At 37.4% G+C, this 22,749-nt stretch overlaps 3 protein-coding genes across 4 annotated transcripts; 2 read left to right on the forward strand and 1 right to left on the reverse strand.

Moving 5' to 3' along the window:
* Nucleotides 1–2,058: 2,058 nt before the first annotated feature.
* gch2 (GTP cyclohydrolase 2) lies at nt 2,059–6,848 on the forward strand. Its single transcript, XM_044103836.1, has 6 exons — nt 2,059–2,474; nt 4,159–4,268; nt 4,351–4,406; nt 4,902–4,933; nt 5,919–6,003; nt 6,218–6,848. The coding sequence occupies exons 1-6, from the start codon at nt 2,177–2,179 to the stop codon at nt 6,345–6,347; spliced, it is 711 nt and encodes a 236-aa protein (XP_043959771.1). The 5' UTR covers nt 2,059–2,176; the 3' UTR covers nt 6,348–6,848.
* A 1,559-nt stretch (nt 6,849–8,407) lies between these two features.
* Nucleotides 8,408–11,241, reverse strand: cript (cysteine-rich PDZ-binding protein). Of its 2 annotated transcripts, none has more exons than XM_044103840.1 (5): nt 11,124–11,241; nt 10,882–10,947; nt 10,398–10,452; nt 10,197–10,300; nt 8,408–8,755 (listed from the first exon to the last, which is right to left on the reverse strand). In XM_044103840.1, exons 1-5 carry the CDS (start codon nt 11,137–11,139, stop codon nt 8,691–8,693), a joined length of 306 nt encoding a protein of 101 aa, XP_043959775.1. In that variant the 5' UTR covers nt 11,140–11,241; the 3' UTR covers nt 8,408–8,690. The 2 variants fall into 2 exon arrangements, with proteins under 2 accessions (XP_043959775.1, XP_043959774.1); XM_044103839.1 differs by having other exon boundaries at nt 11,029–11,147.
* Nucleotides 11,242–11,306: 65 nt separating this feature from the next.
* Nucleotides 11,307–14,121, forward strand: pigf (phosphatidylinositol glycan anchor biosynthesis, class F). The gene is made up of 6 exons (XM_044103838.1): nt 11,307–11,390; nt 11,754–11,999; nt 12,299–12,390; nt 12,541–12,657; nt 12,749–12,857; nt 13,823–14,121. Exons 2-6 carry the CDS (start codon nt 11,772–11,774, stop codon nt 13,934–13,936), a joined length of 660 nt encoding a protein of 219 aa, XP_043959773.1. The 5' UTR covers nt 11,307–11,390; nt 11,754–11,771; the 3' UTR covers nt 13,937–14,121.
* Nucleotides 14,122–22,749: the final 8,628 nt, after the last annotated feature.

The raw sequence follows: 22,749 nt of genomic DNA on the forward strand, positions 1-22,749 counted from the left end.
AAGCAAAAATTGTTATGCCTTTACAGATAAAATATTTAAGCATATTTCATGTGCTTGAATATATAATTTGTTGAAAATAAGCTTAAAACAATATGATGAATTAAATAATAAACATGACGGAAAGTTATTTTTTTAAGTAAGTGGTGCATTTTAAATGTATTGATTTATTTGAGCCATCTATTCATTACCAGTTTTATTTTGAATTATGTCAGTTTTGGTCCCCCATAACTTAAAATGGTCTCAAGAAATAATGCAAGCCACACTTTTCAGGAGTTTTTGGGGGGTTTTTTTCTTAATATTATTGAAAAGTGTGTACTATGTTCCTTTCAATAACAAGTCACATTGAAATTTGTGGTTGAAATATGACAAAATATTTTAAGGCTGAAAGGGTATGAACTTTTTCATGTTCTGAGGACGTCTTTCAACCCACATGCAGAATCAATCAGCAGACAAACAGAATAAAAAATACACTGAGACTGGGTCCAGTGATGCCTGAAGAGGAGACTAGGTTATTAACTGCAGATTTGATACTGACATTCTGTAAATGATGAAATAGCCATCTTACAGCCAGGGGGAGGGATGTGGAAGTTGGGTTTCTGCCGGTGAGATTCCACCTGGTTCTGTTTGACCGTCTGAGTTTTGGTTTGGTGGAATTAGGATCCAAAAATAGGTAATCCCGGCAGATCTTGCTTCTAACACAAATGGCCTTCTCAGGAAGTAAAGTCTGCTTAAGGCCCCATACAACCTTTGGCCGGCCCTGGTGTTAGTTTTCAAGATCCATCCATCCATTTTCTTTACACCCTTCTTCCCTAATGGGGTCGGGAGGGTTACTGGTGCCTATCTCCAGCTGCGTCCCGGGCGAGAGGCGGGGTACACCCTGGACAGGTCGCCAGGGTGACCTGTCCAGGTCGCCAGGTTTTTGTGTCACAAAAATGCAGGTTTTTGCAACACAAAAACCAGCATTTTGTGTTGCAGGTTTTCAAGATGTCAAGGACATTCAATTTTGCTCACATTTGACCAGCACTCTTTGTTTCACATATTGGGGCCTTTATACCTTGCAGCACACTCTAATCAGGACTTCTTATAGGTTTTCTTTTTGCTGGTTCTCTTTGACAGATTTGGAGATTAGTCTGAATCTGAGCTATTTCAGATGATGGATGTTCACATGCAGAGTGAGAAGTTCCTTGAGATAATGCTTTACCTTAGATGTTTCAGATACTTCATTATGAACCTGCATTTTATTCACTAATGTTCCCTAACAAACCGGAAACAGACTAATTAGGTGTCTGGAGTAACAGACTAAAAGTGTCTGAACACAAACACACTACATGCTACATTTTTACATTTTAATTAGTAAAAGTAAATCATTTCCTGAACTGTTAACAGTTATTTTCTATTGATTAATGACATAAAACCCAAGTGAAATACAACAAAGTTCGTGGTTGTAACGTGACAAAATTGTGGATTAGTTCAAGGGATAAAAGACTTGTGTAAGGCACTGCATGCATGGAAATGCTCTTTAAGTTCATCAGGTTACATCTACAGTGCATTCATGCACCTCTTTAATCTATAATTTAATTTTAAAAGGAGAAATCTGTAAATCTATACCTAATTCAAAGGTTGGTTGGATGCTGAAAGGTTTATCCCTGTGGGAGATCGGTTTATCTACCATCTTTAATTATTCTTGGAAGTTGGAATTTGGTCAGGAGTGCCTGCCACTGTAAAAACAGTCATCATAATCTTAAGTTTGACCCGTCCTTTTTCCCAAAAAAATTTTTGAAAAAAGTATCATGAGGCTCGTGAGTTTTTAAGGGAATGAGTGTTGTAAAATATAATTTAACCAGAACAAATCAGTTGGAGATCGCCTGAAGCATTTTGTGTCAAGTGATGCCAGATGCAGAAAATCTCCTGCATGCTTAACCTCGGGGAAGGTCTGTGAGGCTGCTGGTTTTGACGTAGGCGCCGCAAACCTGGCGAATGGTCAGCTGTGTGCGCTCCTGGCAGGCTTTATAAAAGCAGAGCGCACCGAGAGCGCTCCCAGTCAAGCAGCCCAGCCGGGTCACCTCAGCTTCTGCTCTTCTTCTGCTGCTCTTTATTCTGCTTTTTCTTCTTGTTTTACAAAAAATAATAATAAGAAAAAAGACAACAACCAATTTTTATTTTAATCGAAACCAACATGAATTCTCACTGCAACCTGAAAGTCGGAGAAACCGCGGTGGAGGAGTTCCACTGCAACAATGGCTTCAGCGACCTCATCATCGACACCAAGAAGTCCGCCGGGGTCCACCGCAAGCATGAGACATCCCGCAAGGAGGCCGAGGACGAGTCCCGCTTACCCGAGCTGGAGGCCGCCTACACCAGCATCCTGCGGCACCTGGGAGAGGACACGGACCGGGAGGGTCTGTTGCGCACGCCGCTGCGCGCCGCCAAGGCCATCCAGTTCCTCACCAAGGGCTACCATGAGACCATCGATGGTGAGTTTGACATCTGGGACCTCAGATAGGACAGGAGTTGGGTTTGTGTCATTGCTATAAAGGGAACAGTAGCAGAAAAGATTGGAGACGGTGAGTGTATGGGAAGCCGAACATGTCAAAATTATTTACACTGAAAAACTATAGGAGTTCTAACTTTAAAAAAAAGGTGTTAATTGGTCACAAGCAACTGAATGAAATTTGTCAGATGTATTTTTGTTATGTTTGCTTAATTTGACTTAACCAAATAAATTAACTTGGTAACATGTAATTTTATTTCCTGTGAACAGAACATAACACTATACATTTAAGTTCTGCTGTTCTTTCTTTTTTCCCCTATCTATCTATCTATCTATCTATCTATCTATCTATCTATCTATCTATCTATCTATCTATCTATCTATCTATCTATCTATCTATCTATCTATCTATCTATCTATCTATCTATCTATCTATCTATCTATCTATCTATCTATCTATCTATCTATCTATCTATCTATCTATCTATCTATCTATCTATCTATATATCTATCTATCTATCTATAATTCAGATAGAGGTCATCCAAACCAATTTTAGTATTTATTTATCTCTGTCTTCTGTTTCTTTATTACATTTAATTTAGCTAAAAAAGTGAACCTGCCATGTGAACTTGACCCCAACGATGATGTAATCCAAGTTTTGATCATTGAATGGATATTTAATTTAACCAGTTAGGATCTATATTAGCAGGATGGCCTGTAGTGCAAAAACCACAAAAATTTAAATCACGACTGAAATTATTTTATAAAAGTTTAGATTTCGATTGATCTGGGGGTTTTTTTTACATTGAAACAAATAATGTTTATTTAGAAAATGATGTTATTGCCAGTTATGTTTGGCTTAATATATATTTATTTGATAAGCTTTTAAACTTTTGTACTATAGCATATTTTGAAGATTAGGATTAGAGTTTTAACCCAAACATTTCAGGAAATTACAAGATTTCTAGGTCATTGCATTCCAGCCTTTTTATTCATTTTGTTGCATTGGAATGTTGTGTTTTTTTCTTGAAAATGCACCTTTGAGTTTCCAGAAAACATGTCTAATTAGTTTTCTCTTTGGATGTGGAACAATGTGGTGAAACCAGTGTTGGAAAATTACAACATTCAGTTCTTGGGAGACAAAAGAGCATTGACAACCTGCAAACAGGTGGAACCGCGGGTCCCAAAGCAATTTAAAAAAGTAAGATACAGGTATCAGGCATATCAGGTGGACATGCCGCATGTCTTCCCCTTTTTCCTTCCCCGTTTCCTTTCAGCCTACTGTCATATAAGGGACACTAGAGCCCACAAAAGACCCCCTGGAGGGTAAAAAAAAAAGCATCCAGTCTTTTTGTATTTCCACAAATATGATTAAAGATTCATTCACCAGTTAGATTTTGAGGGGGTTACAATTTTGTGCAGAATATCTTTTATCAAAATAGTTCACATTTTTAAGTAGAGTTGATCAGATATTGCATACATTGAACAACAAAACTGACCTTGAGTTTACAAACAGCCATAGAAAACAGCTGTTGTGATGCCCAATGTTGAAAGGCCTCCCTAGAGAGAGAGAGCCATATTAGACAGATCAAGAAACCCTTCACTGGTTACTAATGCAAGATTTCTCTATTTCTTAAGAATACTCTATTATTTTTTTACCCTGCAGACATTCTAAACAAAGCCATATTTGACGAGGACCACGATGAGATGGTGATTGTGAAGGACATAGATGTGTTTTCCCTGTGCGAACATCATTTGGTACCATTTTTTGGAAAGGTAACGCCTTCATTTGTGTTTCAAACACCCATCGACGATCTGGTAGGTCCTCTGGTGACCTCTGCTCCTCTGCTTTCTCCAGGTTCACATTGGCTACATCCCAAACAAAAAAGTGGTGGGACTCAGCAAGCTGGCAAGGTAACACAGCGCTCATCATAACCGCCTGCTGCCACTGTATGTGCCTGCTGTTAGTGCTGGGTGACTGCATTCTTCTGTTATCTCAGTGCTTTGACCTGGAGGCTTAGAGTCTGAGCCCACTGGCCATCAGATAGTCTCTTCCTCTAGCAGAATGACAGGCACAAGTCTAGATGTTATCCGCATAGAGCCATGAGAAAATCCTTTCAGACCGGTGGGAATCGTAGTTATTATTACAGCCTCTTTTGTTTCCACCTTCCCCCTTGAAAATCAGAGAGGATCTGAACCCACAAACCCAGGATAACTGCAACAAATCTTGCCCTGGAGTCACTCTGAGAACTCTGCATGGTGAATGATTCACAGATAAAGAAGCATTACTGTTTGGAGGCCCCACTGGCCATAGGATCGATGCGAGTTTGTGTTTATCTGAAAGATTAATCATTATTACACCTGATCTGTAAGCAGCCTTCTCTGTTTTTTGTGTTTCTCCTTCTGTAGGATTGTGGAGATGTTCAGCCGCCGACTTCAGGGTAGGTAGAACACCATGAAACTGCAAAACATTAAGTTCACTTCCAACAATGTTTGCAACATTTTCCCACAATAAAATGGATCCTCTGTTTTAATTTTGCAGAAAGTTTGTATCTTTTCCCTGTGTGCTCCCTAGACGTATTTTATGCAACTAGCCGCCTTCAATTGACCTTACACATGAGCCTGTGTTCAGAGCATACACCGCCTTGAGATAAACCCCACCCTATAATGAGTAAGGATGCATTCACACCTGTCCTGCTTAGTCCACTTTAAACCCATTTCTAAGCCGTTTGACAAGAAAGTCTGGTTTAATTGGGGAGGTGTGAATGTGCAATCGAACTCTGGTGCGCCTAAAATCCTTAGTCTCAGTTCGGTTGAAGTAAACTCTGATGTGGTTTGGATGCATATATGGATGCAAGCAGACTGGAGATCATATTAAAAGGACTATAGCACAGGGCATTCGGGGTAAATACAACCAAAACAAACACTAGAATATGGCCCTACAATGAGAAATGGCTCACAGTCTTTTACCAAAGAAAAAGGAGAACTTCTACAACCGCTAAAATCTGACGCTACTCCGTTTTGGTTTAAAATTTATGAGGAAGGAAGTTGTGCTCAGTGTTTTTTTCTAAGGTCTTTGTGTTGTTTTGTTCAGTGGTTCTTGGTGCAGCGCCACCACAGGCGAGGAGGGGTACATGTTTCTCTACACAATGCAGTGTGGAGAAACACGGGCTGAAGATCTGACAGATGTTGCAATTTTAGTCCCCAATTGGACTATCAAGTGTGAAAACACCCTAAGCAGAGTTTGAAAATGGATTAATAGATGTTTCCGACTGTAAAGCACAATGGAGGTTTCTTCTTGATTTAATTTTTTTTCTTATATCCGGTGAGGGAAGAATATATATTTTTTTTAGTAATCTGTGATATCATAATCATAAAATACTTATCAAAAACTTAATGTTCTGACTCCTTTTGTTTCCTTTTTAGTTCAAGAGCGTCTGACGAAGCAGATCGCCATGGGCATATGTGAAGCGCTGCAGCCAAAAGGTGTGGCTGTAGTTGTAGAAGCAGCGTAAGTTCACACACAGAGTTTCCCCAAGAATAAAACAAATAAGATTTTGTCAGGGGTAATAAAGCTGCCTGTATAAATTCTTCCTGCTTTTAGAAGTGAAAAATTCTGCGGCGTTCCCCTTTAACTGCACCACCCTCAGGCTTGAGGGGTACTGTTATTCTGCAGCTAAGTCTGACCGTTCACTCTCTCTTTCGGTGTGTGTTTGTGTTGCCAGTCACATGTGCATGGTGATGCGCGGTGTCCAGAAGATGAACAGCCGCACGATGACGAGCACCATGCTGGGAGTTTACCTCGAGGACCCCAAGACCCGAGAGGAGTTCCTGGCTCTGGCGATGCACGCCTAAAAGTCCTCAAATCCCTCTTCATTCCCGAGCCACTGCAGTGGATAGAAAGCCATGGATTCACTGTGGGTTCTGCTTGTGACACCAGATGGGAAAGAGACATGAAGTTTGCTGCATGACCTCCAGCCTGTTGAGTTAACCTCAAAACACTGAAGCCTGAGAGATTTCCGTTGAAATCACTGTGAACCCAACAAGCATATTCTTGGTGCCTTGATTACTTATTATACAGTGTTGCACGGCAATATTGTTGTTATGAAATATGTAACCTGAGTGCAATACACTAACATTGCAACTTAAGATATGTAACAGTTATTTGTCTTATGTTTTTTTTTTCTTTCGGATGGAAATTTCATTGGTGCTTTTCCAAAGTGTTATTTACGTCATCCAAACTTATTTGTCATTTATATACATTTTTAAAGCCTTTGAATTTTAGTGACATTTTGCGATATGAATCAAATATCTAAAGTCCAGCCAATCAATGTAAATCTGTGATCAAATATAATACTGTCTACTGTAGTCTTAAATAAAGCTTTCTAAACATTAAGAACATTGTTGACTGTTACTTTTTATATAATATTTTGTTTTATAAACATACCATACTTTATTTATAAATCGTCTTTTTAAAAATAACACGTGGCACACCAAAGTGTTCAATATCAGAAATATGATACATACATTGTGTTCCTTTGATTTATTTTTTGCATGTTTACAGGGGCAGTATTATGTGTTTTCCAGGTACATAACGCAATTTTATAGCACAATCTAGTCACCGTTACCTTCAGTTTTTATAAAAAATAGTGTATATATATCAAACATGAGTTAAAAGAAACTTGATTTCACAATTTGATGTCTTGAAATTGACCTCTGTCTCTTTAAGAAGCTCCTTCTCTCTCTGAGACTCCTCCTTCAGTAAGTCATCACAATGTTTCTCCATAATTCTCAGTACAGATCTTCTTTGGAGAGTTTCACTGAGAAGTAGTTCATGTTTCCATGAATGAAATCTACTGGATTATTCATGTTCATCAAATAAGTAAAGCATTTCTTGCAACAGCACTCAACTGGGGCTTCAGATCCCTTCAAAAATTATTTATCCCAAAGGGAAATTAAATGTAACTTACATAATTTCAGCATCTTTGAAGAGTATCCAGTAGCAGTCAGTCACACAATAAATCTGAACAGGCCTCTGGCTAAAGTGTTTTGTGAACAGCAACTGTCTGACTGTCAAAATATGCTAGCAACTCAATTTCCAGGCAGTGGAGATGATATTCTATATTCTGTCCTAGAAGACACCATCAGTTGTTGAAAAGCTCTGCTAATCCACCTCATTTGCTTTTGCCACTCCTCTTTAAATCCCAGTTTGTTGGAAAGTTAAAAAGCAAGAACAGCAAAAATCTTCCAGCAGTACAGCATCCAAAGACAAAAATTGTCCAAACATTCGATCACTCAACCTGACAAAAGGAACTAAAGTCTACAAAAACTTCTAATCAAAATCAACATGCTGCCACCATGAGCGGTGCAGTTATGCAATTCAAAACTTCACATGAACCAGATCTACATTTGGATGTTTACTTAAGGAACTCTAGGTAGAAAATGTAAAGCTAACTCATAGTAAATGATACAACATGTCAGTGGAAACAAGGAAGATGTATTTGAAATTAAATTATATTTCTGGATGGACTTTACCCACCATTACGTTTTAGTTAGCCGTTAATTGGGTTTTTACTGCAAATTAATCACAGCCTCCAGCGCAGAACATTATAGACCCTGTCTGAACAGGAGATTTGATGCTGCTTTAGTCTTTTCAATAAAACCCGACTGTGCTCACGTATCCACAGGCCTGAGGCAGAGCAAGCCCTTTAAATATCAAGGAGGGAGACCTGTGAACTACAACCTCCACACAGGGGCTTGGGGAGGGTCACAGTAAAGCAGACAGTTTCTAAATATGATTATATCAGAGTAAACCAATTATTGCAACACAAAGAGGAAATAAGTCCATGCTGTGCGTAAGAGGCTAAAATTATAGCCAGTTATGGCTGTAGGCGTATAAATCGTTTTGACAAATATCAAACTGGCAGCTTTATTTCACTCAAATTCAACACAGCAAATATTACATGCATACATTTTCAAAGAAGCGGATACACTTAGTTTAGGGACTAATGACAAAAACACCTCTGGAAGCGGTCACTTTACGGACAGATGATCTATTTGGAGACAACGCTGTTTGCTTGAGAATGGAACAGATCCAGTGGTGTGATACAATAATCTAAAATAAAGAAGACGCCTCAGGGCGTCTCTTTCACAGTCTATGTTTTGCACTCATGAAAATGCTCTCGGACCACGACTACATCACACAGACGTCTGCCTGTAGTTCTTGGTGTCCAGAACCTTCTTTCCACACATCGCACAGATTCCTGAAGAGACAAATGGACAAAAACAGAAAAAAAGAATCAGGAGGTACACTTTCATTCATAGCTTTGGAATATTTAAACATATTATCACATCACAGCCACAAACTCCAAAATGTTTAGTAGGATTTTATGTGGTAGATCAACAGAAAGTGTTGCGTAAATCTGAACTAGAAGGGAAATTATTGTTTCAAGAGTAAAGCACATCTGCAAACCTACCAACCATCGTTGTTCACATTTAATCTGACAACTGTCGGAAAAATTTGACTTTCAGTTGTAATTGGAACAAAATTTGACTCCAAAAAGTATCAACTTAGGGGACTGAATATAAATGCAGAAGACACCGCTTAGATTTTTCATTTTATTTGCCATCTATCCCTTTTCTTCCGCTTAGCAATGATGCACTACTGTGTGTTGGCCTTGCAAAAACAATCCAAAGCATGGGGTTGACAAAATGAGAAGACGTAGAATATTTTTGTAGCTTGCCGTAGTTTCTGAACTTCATTGAGTTGTAGAGCCATGAATATTTTTGTAAATGTCTAATATAATATAAAGTCGTTAGAGTGCTTCTGCTAAACGTCATTTTCAGTGCTCGGTATGTTTACTACGAATCAGGTAGAGTGGATATATTTGTCAAAGAAAAAGGTTCCAATTTAAGTTGGAGGCAAAAACTGTTTAGTTTTTTTCAGCAGTGAGAAGAAAAAGATGTGAAAAAAGTTTCTTGGAAAAACATGTTGCATCACAAATTAGGGACTAAAGTCATTGCCATGTTTTCATGAACCCTCTGGAAACGTGGCTTGTTAATGATATACTTAGACCTACTCTTTATTTGTATACATTGTTTGTTATATGGAGAAACCACAGGTTTATTTCGAGAAACAACTGTTTGCATTTCCTCATTCAGTTCAAATACTTTACAGAGATGGCAGCAGCAAACACACCTCATTCAAACAGACCAATCAGAACAGCCCTGGAATCAGTCTGAGCACACTTTGTTTGCTTACAATATAGGATTGGACCCTTTAACAACATGGCCTACAGCTGTCGCAATCATGGTGTTATAGCCACTCCTGAGTCAGACATGTAAGAAACATTACCTGAACTACCTGGCTGTAGTGTAATCTCAAAATATAAGCCTCACTTTCTATTTTAAAGAAAAGGAACAAATGAAAAAAAAAGAGTTATCTATTTTGAAAAAAAATTATTAAATAAAGTCTAATCAGAGCAAAATTAAGTTGTGTGTGTAAATTTCTGCCCAAATTGGCACAAAACTGAGTTTTTCCTTCCTTTAAACCAAACAGAAAACTTACAAATAGAGAAAATAATCTATCTATACAAATAAAACAAACTGGCAAACTCTAGAGTCACTGTAGCTATTATTCTTTAGTCAGCTAAAACATGAGCCTCATTTGAATTAGGGCTTAATGAATTAAAAATGATACCTTACCTTTCTTGTAAGCGCAACCCTGGCAGTAGTGAGACCCAGCTTGATGAACCGAGCTCTTGCAGATCCTGCAGACAGCAAAGCCCGTCTTGCTGTAAGGGTCAAACCTGAGAAAAACAATTAAGCAGTTATAATTACAAATGCAGTAATGCTTGGAAGTTTAGGAGCTGTTCATTTTAATAGTTCTTTCATGAGAATACCAACCTTGCTTTTTTAGATGTCAGCATTTTGTTTTCATTCAACTTGCGCCCTCCACTTTCTAAGTAAAAATGGAAGCGAGAGAAACCCGTTAATCGCTACTATCGGTATTGAGTGAGACAATATAAATGATAGCCGACCTGGATAAGTCAGAGTAAACAGAGCAGATTACTAAACTAACAGTTTAAACACAAAACTATACTGCTTCATCTTTCTTCCTCTCAGCTCTAACCAACTGCACAGTATGAAAAGCAGTCCATCAGCATGATGCTGTCACCACCATGCTTATTAATCAGAATCTACCTACTTTAAGGTAATTAATATATACAGCTTTTACCACTGACATTTGTTTAGTGAATGAGAAATCTAAAGCGAATATAACATGTAAACTCACTGTATTTTGTTGAAACAAATCCTATAAATTAAGCATAGACTTCGTGGTCCCGTATTAAACATGTTCTTTTTGTTGTTGTTGTTTTGAATCCATCACCTGTTGTATTCCGAGCTCCATCCTTCCAAGTGTCCGGAGTGATAACTCTACCAAGCTTCTTCTCACCTGAAACAATCGAAGTTTATATTTACTGCGAGGAAAAATGTGTACAACGAAGAATAAAACCGAATGCTAACTTCACGTAACCTTCGTCAGCGTTCGGGGAGACTTCGTTGACACAAACAACTTCCATTAGCTTCAAACTTACATAACAAGATTAAAGAGAGAAATGTCACTCGTACATTTTTCACAAACCATGTTTCCGATGTGTTTATTTAGGGAGAAGAAAAGAGAAGAAAAACAACCTATAGCTTTAGCTTCCTTTGCTAGCGTAAACTTCCGGTCAAGTGTGATTTTTTTTTCAAATAATAAATTTCATTGGTTTACTATAGTGACGTCAGCCAAAGGTCCAACTAGAATGTTGTTGATTGGTTAGATGAGGCACGTTACGTAGGAACAGAGACACAAACCTGACATTTGGAATCGTACTTCAATGCTGCCGCCATATTGTGAGTGGTATTGTAGAGACGGAAATCCAACATGAAGCTACGTTTGACAGTTTTGTTTAAATATGTACCAGAGATTTGCTAATTGATATGCCCAGTAATCGAGCAATTTAGAAATAACCTGACTGTGTTTATATCTGTGGTCTGGTTTGGTGTAACGTCATTCCTTGAGTTTAAACTTTTGAGGAGTCATAGTATACTTTTATTTTGAAAGTCAAGGGGAAATCAACGTCTCTCCATGTTTACGGAAGCGCGGTGGAAATCTATACATTCATGGCTTCACCCCACTGTCCTCATCCGATGTTTCGCTAATTTTTTAAGCTTTTTAATTTGATTTATTTTAATTGTGTTGCCCTTCGTCCGTAGTCAGCTGAAGCCGCTATCATGTGGGACCACGAAATCAAAGCCATGGCGTCCTCTCACTCCATCATCGCCGCCTCAGTGTTCATGGCCACCGTCCTCCCTGCGGTGCTCGTCCCAGGTTTTTCGGTGTACGGAACTCACCTGTTGTGGCTCTACTCGGTGTCAGCTGCGGTTGCCGCGGTCAGTGTCTCCGTCTTCTGGCTGCTCGGCATCTCACCGCCCACTAAGAAGCACACACTGGGATACAAGGTAACCCAGAGTATGTGTGGGTCAAATGTTCAATTTAAATGTGTAAAAGTGACTTGCAAATTTAGTTTTTTAAACACTTTTGTTGCAAACGTCAATGTGTTAATTTTTATACAAAGGACCACATATTTGTTGAGAAAATCTGAAAACATTCGTATGAATTTGTGAGCAGCTGTTAAACTATAATAAAGTTCAAAAGGTATGCAGACTTTTGCAATGTATCCCATATGAAAAAAAGCTGCTTAGTTTTTTTTTCCAATGTATTTTTTTTTTATCTGATCTTTTTTCCTTTGTTTCCTCAGCTGTCCAGATTGTTTCGTTCATGTCTTTACTTCTTCCTGTCTTGCCTGTTCTTCCATACGGTCGTCATCCTCTACGGAGCGCCACTGATTGAGTGAGTAACTGCTGTTGGAAATGGGGAACACAAACCAATGTACCATGAAGAAACTGATGCAGTCATTTCCCAATGTTCTTGCTGTTACACATTGTTACACCTTGTGTGTTAACTGCCACACTGTGCATCTGATTGGTTTCATTTTTCCAGATCTGCTTTGGAGACATTTTCACTCGCTGTGCTGCTGACCTCACTGACCACTCTGAGGTGTCTCTGTGTTCTTGGCCCCAACGTCCAGGCCTGGATCCGAGTGTTCAGTCGACATGGGTGGGCTCTCAAACCTGTTTTTTTCTCATCCCGGACTCTCTTTTATTAATCCAATAACACTATTTTTCATTTGCTCTGTGTCCCTCTTCAGAGCTATGTCTGTTTGGGACACTTGTTTGCAGATTACAGTGGCCTTCACCCTGATTGGAGCCTGGCTGGGAGCTTTCCCAATACCGCTGGACTGGGACAGACCGTGGCAGGTCAGAACCTTACACAGGAAAAAAATCAATTTTAATACAAACTGTGTAGAATTTCCTTTCTTCCTGGCAACCTTTCATATTTTATTAATGTTTACCTTCAGTTCAAATTGAGTCTTCTAGGTTCTCGCACTTTACATAACCAACATAAAATACTTTAGATCCATATGATGCAGAAAAATATTTAGAAAAAAAGTGAACAGGGAGAAATCCTCTTCTCTTAAAAAGGGGTTGACTTAACATTGTAAATGTGTAATTTGTGTTACGCTGGACTAGTCAAAGTATGCAATTAAATACAGTTAATACTTTACACAATAAAAAAACCCGGATTTTTTATCCAGCATGATTGAGCTCGAGATATTTTTCTTCCACTTGTACTACTTTGTGTTGCTCCATTACATAAAATCTTAGTGATTTAACTTAATCTCTTTTTATTTAGTTTTTATTTAAGCAGGTAAGTTCATTTAGAACAAATTCTCATTTTTAACAACTGTTCAGAAGACATTAAAACATCATACAACAGAATATTATTCACCAGAAGACAGAAAAATATTATGAAACAGAGTAAAACAATAATAAATGACATAATAACATTTAAGGGTTGGGGATACTTTAGTACAACTCTGTAAATAATCTTGTTAAATAATAATTATCAGTAGCAGAGAAATATGTGGTACAATTATATAACTCAAGTCGTGTTTAGTTAATGAAATAACATCTGGGAGGTTCTCACTGGTCAGTGTTCACATTTCTAACATATTGTTTAAAAAAAAACACCACATTTTTATGCTTTTTCCCTTGTTTTTACCAAGTCTACTATCCTTTTAATATGTTTTTTATTTTTTTAATACAAAGGAATCAACTTCACGGTTCTCATGAGACGGTACTCTTGTTTCGGCATACATCCCAGAGCAACATCAGGGTGCTTTATATGATTGTCAACAGTTTCCTGCCTTCCCTTTTTCCAGGTTTGGCCTGTTTCCTGCAGTCTGGGCGCTATGATCGGCTACCTGGCTGGACTTGTTGTTGCTCCCGCGTGGATCCACTACCATCGCAAACAGCTCACATACAAATGCAAGTGATTGAGAGACCTGTGGATATCTGCCTGGGTTGATGTGAATGTGACTGTTTGATGTTTGTTCACTTTCTACCGGTTATTTATTAGCAGCCTGTTAATAATTTTATAACAACACATTATTTTGTACATTGCAAGGTGAGCCTGAGGATTTTTGACATGAATAAAGAATTACTCAACTACTGTGCACTGGCTTATTTTTGATTTGACAATTTTGTTGCTCAGAATTAAAGTTCTTATATTTTATTACCTAATCATGTGTAATCACTCATGTTATTTTATTGCATTCATTATTTTTGATTATATATTTACTGATATCTATCTTGATAAATAGCATATAATCAGGGTGTCTGTAAATTCTTAAAAAGACTTAATCTTACAAATCTAAAATTAAAGGCCTTGAAATACATTAAGTTAGCGTCAAATATACAGTATTAGTCACAGGTTTTTGATCTCGTATATTCTGTAATTTCTTTCCTCGCGGTACTTTTCTGTCGGCAACAATTTGAGTTGTTTGAAGCTACTGCTAACTAGCTGCTAGCTTACAGTTACTAGCTAGCTAACTAGTTTTATTGCCTCTAGTATGGGTAAGAACAAATGTATCGCCTGTTGGCTGAAGGAATTATGTTTTTGTGGAGAAATAGGTCTTAAATTCCCTCCATAATGATCTTAAGTAGGTCTTTAAAAGTCTAATGTTTGCGTTGGTGAAACCTTCAGAAATAATAATAAAAAAAATGCACATACGTCAGTAGTAAAGTTCAAAAACTCTTAACTCATAGATCCATTACATTCAGTGATATATTTCAAATGTTTTAATCAGTTAAATTTGATGTTTGATGATGGCTTGTAAATGATTACATAGATAGCACCATTTAAATTGTTTTTAATAGAGAAACGTCGCCCTAATTAAAAGTGTCAGAAAATGTGCTTACTGTGTGGTTGAAGTTACTTTTGAATGAATTACTACATCAGTGTAGTGTTGCATGGAGTTGTAGCACCTTCCACAAGAAGGGAAAGCCATAAAAAAGAATAACTAAAAAACTGTTCTCAGAGTTTTGTAGCTATCCAAGAATACTGGAAAATTATTATTTCAATTATAACAACTTGAAAGTGGTGATTTTACGTCGAGCTTTTCAAATTTTCTTCTTGGTGTAACTTCACTGAAATTAGCTATTTTTTGCTTTGCCGGACCTAAAATACTATTTAAACAGGATAAACGAGTATGTGACTGATATCTTCATAATAGTCTGTAAACAACAGTGTTTAATGTCGCCACAAAAACTGAATCCGACTGCAGGTGGTGCTGTTGCACCTCTAGTAAATTGAGAAAATTGTAAAAACACCTGGCCTTTAATTTGAAGAAATTTATTTAGTGGAGAAATAATTACGGTACCTTTTTAATCTCGGGTGGCTCAACATCTGGTTACTCATTCTAAGACTATACATTCTAAAAGATCCAAATTATATGCAAGTAAACAATTGGAGGTGAATAGATAGAGTACCTAAAGACTTAACTCAAGTAAGAGTAGCACTACTTCAGCATATTTTTACTCAAGTAATAGTAAAAAGTAGCCATTCAAGAAATTACTCAAGTAAGAAGAGAAAAAAGCATTTGGCAAAAAGGGTTAGAGTTAAACATCAATCATTTAAAATTGAAAAATGTCATCATCAGACTAACCAAAATATAAAGTTATGTGGAAATGTTGGTATTTTAGAGACCAAAATGAAAACAATTTCTAGAAAGAAAATTACAAAATAACAAAATAAGGCAAAATATATATATATTTTTCAAATTATGACTGAAACAAATGGTTAAAATGATTAAAACAAGTTTATTCTTCATTTAGTGAAATTACTCACTGTGGGTAGAGTATTCATGAATTGTACTCAGGTAAGAGTTGCAATACTTCATAATAAGGTTCCTCATGTAAAAGTAAAAACTACAGCAAAGTAAAAATACTAATAAAAATATTTTTTTTCAAAAGGTGGCTCAAGTATATGTAACTGAGTAAATCTAACTAGTTACTACACAACTGCTGATTATGCAACTGTAGTGATATGTCAATACCTATACTGTACATTGTTATTTACACTAAGACTTGTTACACTTAATGTGGTCAGCACTGCATGAGAGCAACTGTTGTACGGGGAAAGTCTGGAACAAAGCATAAACATTCCTTGAAGCGACCAGCGCTCTTAAAACCCAGCAATGCCGCACCTGAAGCTGATGACTGATGAATAGGCTTCCTGTTTAAATATCCATGAATCTCCGTCAAACTCCATCTCAGCGTTTCCCCGACTCACATTCTCATTCCACCTTTCCCCATCCCTGGGGCTGTGCCGCATTGATTCACTTTCATTTTGGGGAGGAGGGGCATTCATTTTCCTCCTTTCCACCTCTTACTCTCTCTCACAGCCGTCAGCCAAGAAGGGGATTAAATTTTCTGTGCCCCAGTCTCGGGTTGTAAAGCAAATGAAGGATACTGCTTGCAGACAGTGAAGAGGGAACATAAATGATTGTATCTAAAGAAGGGGGGAAAAATAAAGTGCATTATTGTTGCAATCCATTACCCGGTTTGTATTAAGATTGTTGGGTAACGTCAGTGCAGAGCGAGGGTGGAAACTCTCTATTTGCCCTCTGCTTGAACTCTTATAAGACTGGAAAACTAACCCACAGGAAAAAAGGCATTTTTAAGAAGCCTACATGTGCTTGCAACACCAATCAACACCTTCAGTCTCTTCCTTATGTGTTGTGAAATTCATGCTGCTAATTTCAATTTTTATCCTGCCTTTCTTTGTGTTTTCCACCTCTGCTCTGGTATGTCATCACCTTCTGCAGAGGAAATGTGTGACTTTTGTTGATACTGAGCTAGTTTCACTGTGACCTGAGCCAGATCTCACCCTGATCCTCACCACCAGCAGAGCTGCTGCATGAATGTATATTTTTAGGGGGACCAAAGATGAGTCACAGTCTTCACACCAGATGATATTTGTCAGTCTCTTACATGCAATCGTTGTTCTTTGTTTTCAGAAAACCGGCTTCAATTGCTTTTGTTTGTGCGCTCAGCTCAACTCCTGGTTGTTTAGTCTTCCAGAGCTGCTCAAACACACACAGAGAAAAAGAAAAGCTGCTGCTTCACAAATTGCTCTCCTCTTTCAATCTCAGAATTTTATTTATTCATTATTTGTTCTCAGGCTGTACCATTGTGGCGAGGGCTTTGTGATGGGAGGCGATTTGTCACTCCCTTTCCCTTTCCTCTAACTGTTCTGCAAGGCAGTTGGTTCATTCATGTCTTCTGCAGAGGAGAGAATCAGAAGTAACATCTGTCACAGATTCTGTTTATAAACCAGCTACCACATTCGGTCTATTTCCAAAAATATTCACTCGTCTGACTTCACACGCACACAGGAACTCGAGGGTTTTCTGAAGTATGTGTTTAGAATAACATACCCAAATCTAACCTAGTTTTTCTCAGCAAAGACAAACTCTATTTGTGTAAGTTTAACAGCAGCTGCTTTAGTTTAAGAGAAAAAAAGAGGGCACAACATAAAATAATTTGGATTTTTTCTGTCCATTATAAGGTACATAAGCCTTTTAGAAATATCATAAATAATGCTACATACTTTTGGAAACCATATATCCACCTGTGGACATTACTTGTGAAAAGTTTGATGCAGCTGAAGTAAACTAAAGAAAATTAAAATGGAGGTTTTAGTGAATAAATACTTGCTGTTTTGTTTTTGGCACAGTTTAGCACCAGCTACAAAACAGGGGGTTTCTTATGTTTTTTCTTACAAAATGTACTAAACCTGTTTTCAGATGTCTAAATTGTTTGTTTTTGATTTTTTTGGGGGAAATCCTCACAATTTATTTTTTTTATCCAGTTCTAATTATTTCAATTGATTCAATACAATTGAAAATAAATTGTTGCAATTGTATTGAAACAAAAATACTTTAATACAATTGAAACAATTTTGTTTTTGGAAATCCAGTGTCAAAAACAAAAAACAAATTACAACAAATTTAGGCACATTTTACATATTTTTTAAGCAAATAAACTACATATTCTAATTTCTTTTGGCATTACCAAAGCTCCATACAATGTCTTTTTAATAATAAGAATATTAGTTGATGACAACAGAAATGAACTCTTAATCTATTTGAAAATCTCCAAGCATTTTGGTCTGACAAACTTCATGTTTAATGTTGAGTCTTGGCTTTCTTAGGAGTCCCACTCAGCTGCAGCGGGCGGAAAATTACAGCAAAAAATATTAAGGTCCAAATGGTCGGCACGGAAACAAACTGCCAGCTCTCGCAGCTGAGGAAGGTCAAAGCAATGAAAGAGTTTTTCTCAGTATTGCTCAGGGAAATAGTGGCACTCTAAAAGACACACTAAAAGAGTTGGATTTATCTTTATCTGGAGATCAGAAACCTGACACTAAATAAAAAATGACTGCTTCCTGGCTGCTTGATTTGAAAGGTTTTTTTGCCAACGAGAAAGGACAATCAGTACAGATTCAAGATAAAGGAGCATTTGCGAGCTAAACTAACATCCTCCATTATTATGAAAGTGTTGCTCTGACGTGCCTTACCAACTATCTGGTTTAGATGCTTCTGAGGTCTGTATTTCTAAGCAGCTTATAAGGCTGCACTGCAAAAACACAAAATCCTATCAAGTATTTTATTGCAAATATCTTATTAATTAACTTATAACAAGTGAAAATGTCTCAGTGTAAGTGAAATAATCTGACAGTGTAACTAGTACTTTAAAAAAAATCAATATTAAGGAATTATTGCCTTAAAATAAGTTCCTATATCTTGCTAAGAAGTGTACTTGTAAGTAAGTATTGACTTATTTCAAATTTACTAAGATATTTGCGCTAGAAACTAGACCAAAAATATTTGGTAGATTTTGTGTTTTTGCAGTGAAGTGGTTATACATAGAAGTTAATAACATTCAAATAAAACACATCACATTCAGATTAAGCCAACTGTTGGATGTGGATTATACTGGCAGATTAATTTACTTATAACATGAAAAAAACATCTTGTTACAAGTGAAATAATTTGCCAGTGTAACAAATACATTTTTATCTATATTTAGAAATTATATACTTATAACAAGCTCCTTTCTAGTGGTATAGAAACAAAAAAATGGTAAAAATGAGATGTTTTTGCACCTTTACTTTCCTTGATAGCTAAGATATTCTGTTTCCATACTTTTTTCTTGGTTCAAATATGACATTTTGTTAACATATTAAAGGCCCAGCAGCATTACATGGCTTATGATAAAAACATCTCACTTATGGGACACTGAAAAGGAATTTATTTTTAATTTTCTCCTGATAACTTGCACCCATCCTCCCTTTGACAGCCTTCTTCTCACCCCAGCCCTCTACTTTCCCTCACATCCCACCTGCTTCCTGGAATTTTACCGTCCTTTACCCCACTTTTCCTGTGTCCACACACCTCATCGTGTGCTCCAACTAACAGCCGGAGTGCTGTGTTGCAGACGTGTTGCAAGAGCGTCCCATGGATCCATTGTTGCTGCAGGATGTTCAAGTTGGCCGCAATGACGCAAAGGCCTGTTGTAACAGAAGGAGCTCATAACAAATTTTTTCATTAAAAAAAGAAAACATATTTGTTGTATAATGAAGAAAGAAAATTCAAAGCTTCTAATTTTCTTGGCACACATTGTAGCAACTCAAGCTGTTTAAAACTCTCTAATCATAGCTCGTTGTAGAAATGTTCAAAAAAACAATCATTTTTATCCAACCATTTTTAGACCTTCAAAGATCAACACAGATCTGCCTTACACTGCAAAAACACAAAATCTTACTAAGTATTTTTTGTCTAGTTTCTAGTGCAAATATCTTAGTGCACTTGAAATAAATTAAAACTAACTTACTAGTAACTTGTCAGGAGCTTGTTTTAAGTCAATAATTCCATCCATTCATCCATCCATCCATCCATCCATTTTCTATACACCCTTCTTCCCTAATGGGGTCGGGAGGGTTGCTGGTGCCTATCTCCAGCTGCGTTCCGGGCGAGAGGCGGGGTACACCCTGGACAGGTCTCAATAATTCCTTCATATGGATTTTTAAAAAAGCATCAGTTCCACTCATAGAATTTTTTCACCTGTAAGCAGACATTTTCCAATGCAACAAGTGAAAAAATCTGCTTGTGGAACTAACACTTTTTCATCAATATTAAGGAATTATTGACTTAAAACAAGCTAACACATCTTCCTGAAAAGTCACTTGTAAGTTAGTTTTGACTTATTCCGAGTGTACTAAGATATTTGGACTAGAAAGTAGATTAAACTTTGCAAGATTTTGTGTTTTTACAGTGTTCTTTCATAAAAAGTTCTCTTGTCTTTCTTGTTTTGAAGAGTTGTGTATAATATTTATAATCTTATTTCATATTTTAATCTGAGATAGCAGAAACATGTCGATGTTGAATGAGAAGGGACCCAGGCTGGAGCCTTGGGGAATCCCAAGTAGGTGTTTTTTTTTTTCTTCTACAGAACTGCTGCCACCATCGTGTGTAACCTTGTGGATGTTGTACTGCCGGTTTGGTTAAAGTCCAGTGACTCTTTTTGCTACTTTTACATTAAAAAAAATGTAGTAATAGTTCTGCAGTCATCAAACTCACCCATCTGAGCTGTGAAACTCTGTCGCTCCTCCAGAGTCAACATGGGTTGCAATAATTCCAGTGCAAGTTATTGCTAAAACTGTTTTTCTCTCTTCTGAGTTTATATGTTCAGTTAGTGTGAGATCATGTCACTGCAATAAAATATGTATTTATCTTTTGTCTTTCTGCACATCTTTATCAAGGGTCCTAACAGGACAGTTGGATCAAACTGGTATTCACTGTTGTAATATGCAACATATTTGCTAAATTCTCACTTGTTTGCTTCAGTCTGGTCTTTATAAATGAAACAATTGCTTAGAGGAAGAATAGAAATGATTCTGTCCAGATTGGCTCACAGCGTTAGTTGCGTTTGGGATTGTATTGCTTCTGAAGAAGCCTTAAAAAGCAATTTTCTTTCCTTTGAAAGGCCTACAAAATAGATGAAAGGAACTCAAGCAGCAGAGAATTATAAAATCCTCCATCATCACAGCGCACTTGATATAAAAGGCACTAAAGACATGAAGACATTGCAGCTTACTGCAGCTAGAGGACGATAACAGGGTCTTGAACCTGTTAAGAATCTCTCCATCACACTGGAGAAAGAAATCTCATATACACTTGAGTCAGGACGGTTTATAAAAAATAAAATAAAATCCAGATTACTGATGTTTCACTCTGCTTTTATTGTTTTCATGGTCACTGGTGTGATAAATGAACTCAGAAACATCACTCTAATGTCATTTTTTTTTTCTCTCAGCGCAAACCTTCCTTCCCGTTTCCATGAGGTTCACAAGATAGCAAGCCGAACCTTTAAGACCTCGCTCAGTTTCCACATGAATGGCTTGTCAGTTGCATGCTGTAAATGTTTTATCTCTTGCCAGAGGCACTCAGCTGGAGTGAACCGGTCTCTTGAAATCAAAATCAGAGGCATGTTTTATGGAATCCGTATGCGACTTCTGCTGCGCAACATAATGCATTATTACAGGCAGCAGCAGCCCACAGAAAAAGGTAAACTGTTGTCGTAAAGGGAGCCTGGAGTTCTCAGTTGCTCACTGAGTCATCATCATTACCCAGGCTGTTGACACAGCGCAGATTGGGTCTGTGGAGTCATGCTATGGATGGGTTAATATTTGACCCGACCATCTGGGCCTGTCGATATAAACGCAGATTTCTCAGACCAGGCTAAATGCGTCCAGCATTCAGCCGGGCGGCTTGGTGAGCTCCTGCAGACTGCACCCTCTCACACTTCTGTTCCTGCAGACAGGAAGATGCTGAAGCCATGATGATCTGCTGCTCAACATGTTGGACGTTCTGAGCTTCCGATTCTCCAGAAAGTTTGTAACGCATGTCTGTCTAAAGTTACAGTTAGCGGCTTAATTTGAATGTGATGTGTTTTATCTTAATGTTATTAACTTCTGTATACCAGCTCTTCACTGCAAAAACAAAATCTTGTCAAATAGTTTTGGCATAGTTTCTAGTGCAAGTCTCTTAATGCGTTTGAAATAAGACAAAACTAACTCAAAAATTACTTTCTGGCAAGATATAGGAGCTTATTTTAAGTCAGTAATTCCTTACTACTGATTTTTAAAAAGTACTAGTTCCACTGTCAGATTATTTCACTTACACTGAGACATTTTCCCTTGTTTTAAGTGTAATAATCTGCCAGTAGCACTAGCACTTTTTCATCAATATTAAAGGATTATTGATTTAAAACAAGCTCCTATTACGTGTACTAGGTTAGTTTTGTCTTAATTCAACTACACTAAGATATTTGCACAAGAAACTCAACCAAAAATACTTGGTAGGATTTTGTTTTTGCAATGAAATTAGGCATCAGCCCTATTACACTCCCCACAACTCTGCTTGTTTTAAGTCAACAATTCTTTAATACTCATTTAAAAATACTCATTCTACTGGCAGATTATTTCAGTTATAATATGGGAAAATGTCTTGTTATAATTTAAATAATTTGTCAGTGGAACTAGTGTTTTTTTCATGAATATTAAGGGCAATCTATATTTTGAAGTTAGTTTTGTCTTATTTCAAGCGTACCAAGAAATTTGCACTAGAAACTACATCAAAAATACTTTTTTTTGTTTCTGCAGAAAAGGAAGACAGGCACTAAACCCATTCTACCCCCCACAACTCTGCAAGGACAAGCAGGTAAAGACAATGGATGGATGACA

Source organism: Gambusia affinis, linkage group LG20 (assembly GCF_019740435.1).
Source record: "Gambusia affinis linkage group LG20, SWU_Gaff_1.0, whole genome shotgun sequence".
In the NCBI taxonomy this organism is placed as follows: domain Eukaryota; kingdom Metazoa; phylum Chordata; class Actinopteri; order Cyprinodontiformes; family Poeciliidae; genus Gambusia; species Gambusia affinis.

Coding starts and splice junctions, on each gene's coding strand:
- pigf (XM_044103838.1), top strand. CDS start 11,772: ATGTGGGACCACGAAATCAAAGCCATGGCGTCCTCTCACTCCATCATC. Junction 12,391..12,540: donor TACGGAGCGCCACTGATTGA/GTGAGTAACTGC, acceptor TCATTTTTCCAG/ATCTGCTTTGGAGACATTTT. Junction 12,858..13,822: donor ACTGGGACAGACCGTGGCAG/GTCAGAACCTTA, acceptor CCCTTTTTCCAG/GTTTGGCCTGTTTCCTGCAG.
- cript (XM_044103839.1), bottom strand. CDS start 11,074: ATGGAAGTTGTTTGTGTCAACGAAGTCTCCCCGAACGCTGACGAAG. Junction 10,948..11,028: donor CTCCCCGAACGCTGACGAAG/GTTACGTGAAGT, acceptor CGATTGTTTCAG/GTGAGAAGAAGCTTGGTAGA. Junction 10,301..10,397: donor CTGACATCTAAAAAAGCAAG/GTTGGTATTCTC, acceptor TGTTTTTCTCAG/GTTTGACCCTTACAGCAAGA.
- gch2 (XM_044103836.1), top strand. CDS start 2,177: ATGAATTCTCACTGCAACCTGAAAGTCGGAGAAACCGCGGTGGAGGAG. Junction 2,475..4,158: donor CTACCATGAGACCATCGATG/GTGAGTTTGACA, acceptor TTTACCCTGCAG/ACATTCTAAACAAAGCCATA. Junction 4,269..4,350: donor TGGTACCATTTTTTGGAAAG/GTAACGCCTTCA, acceptor TGCTTTCTCCAG/GTTCACATTGGCTACATCCC.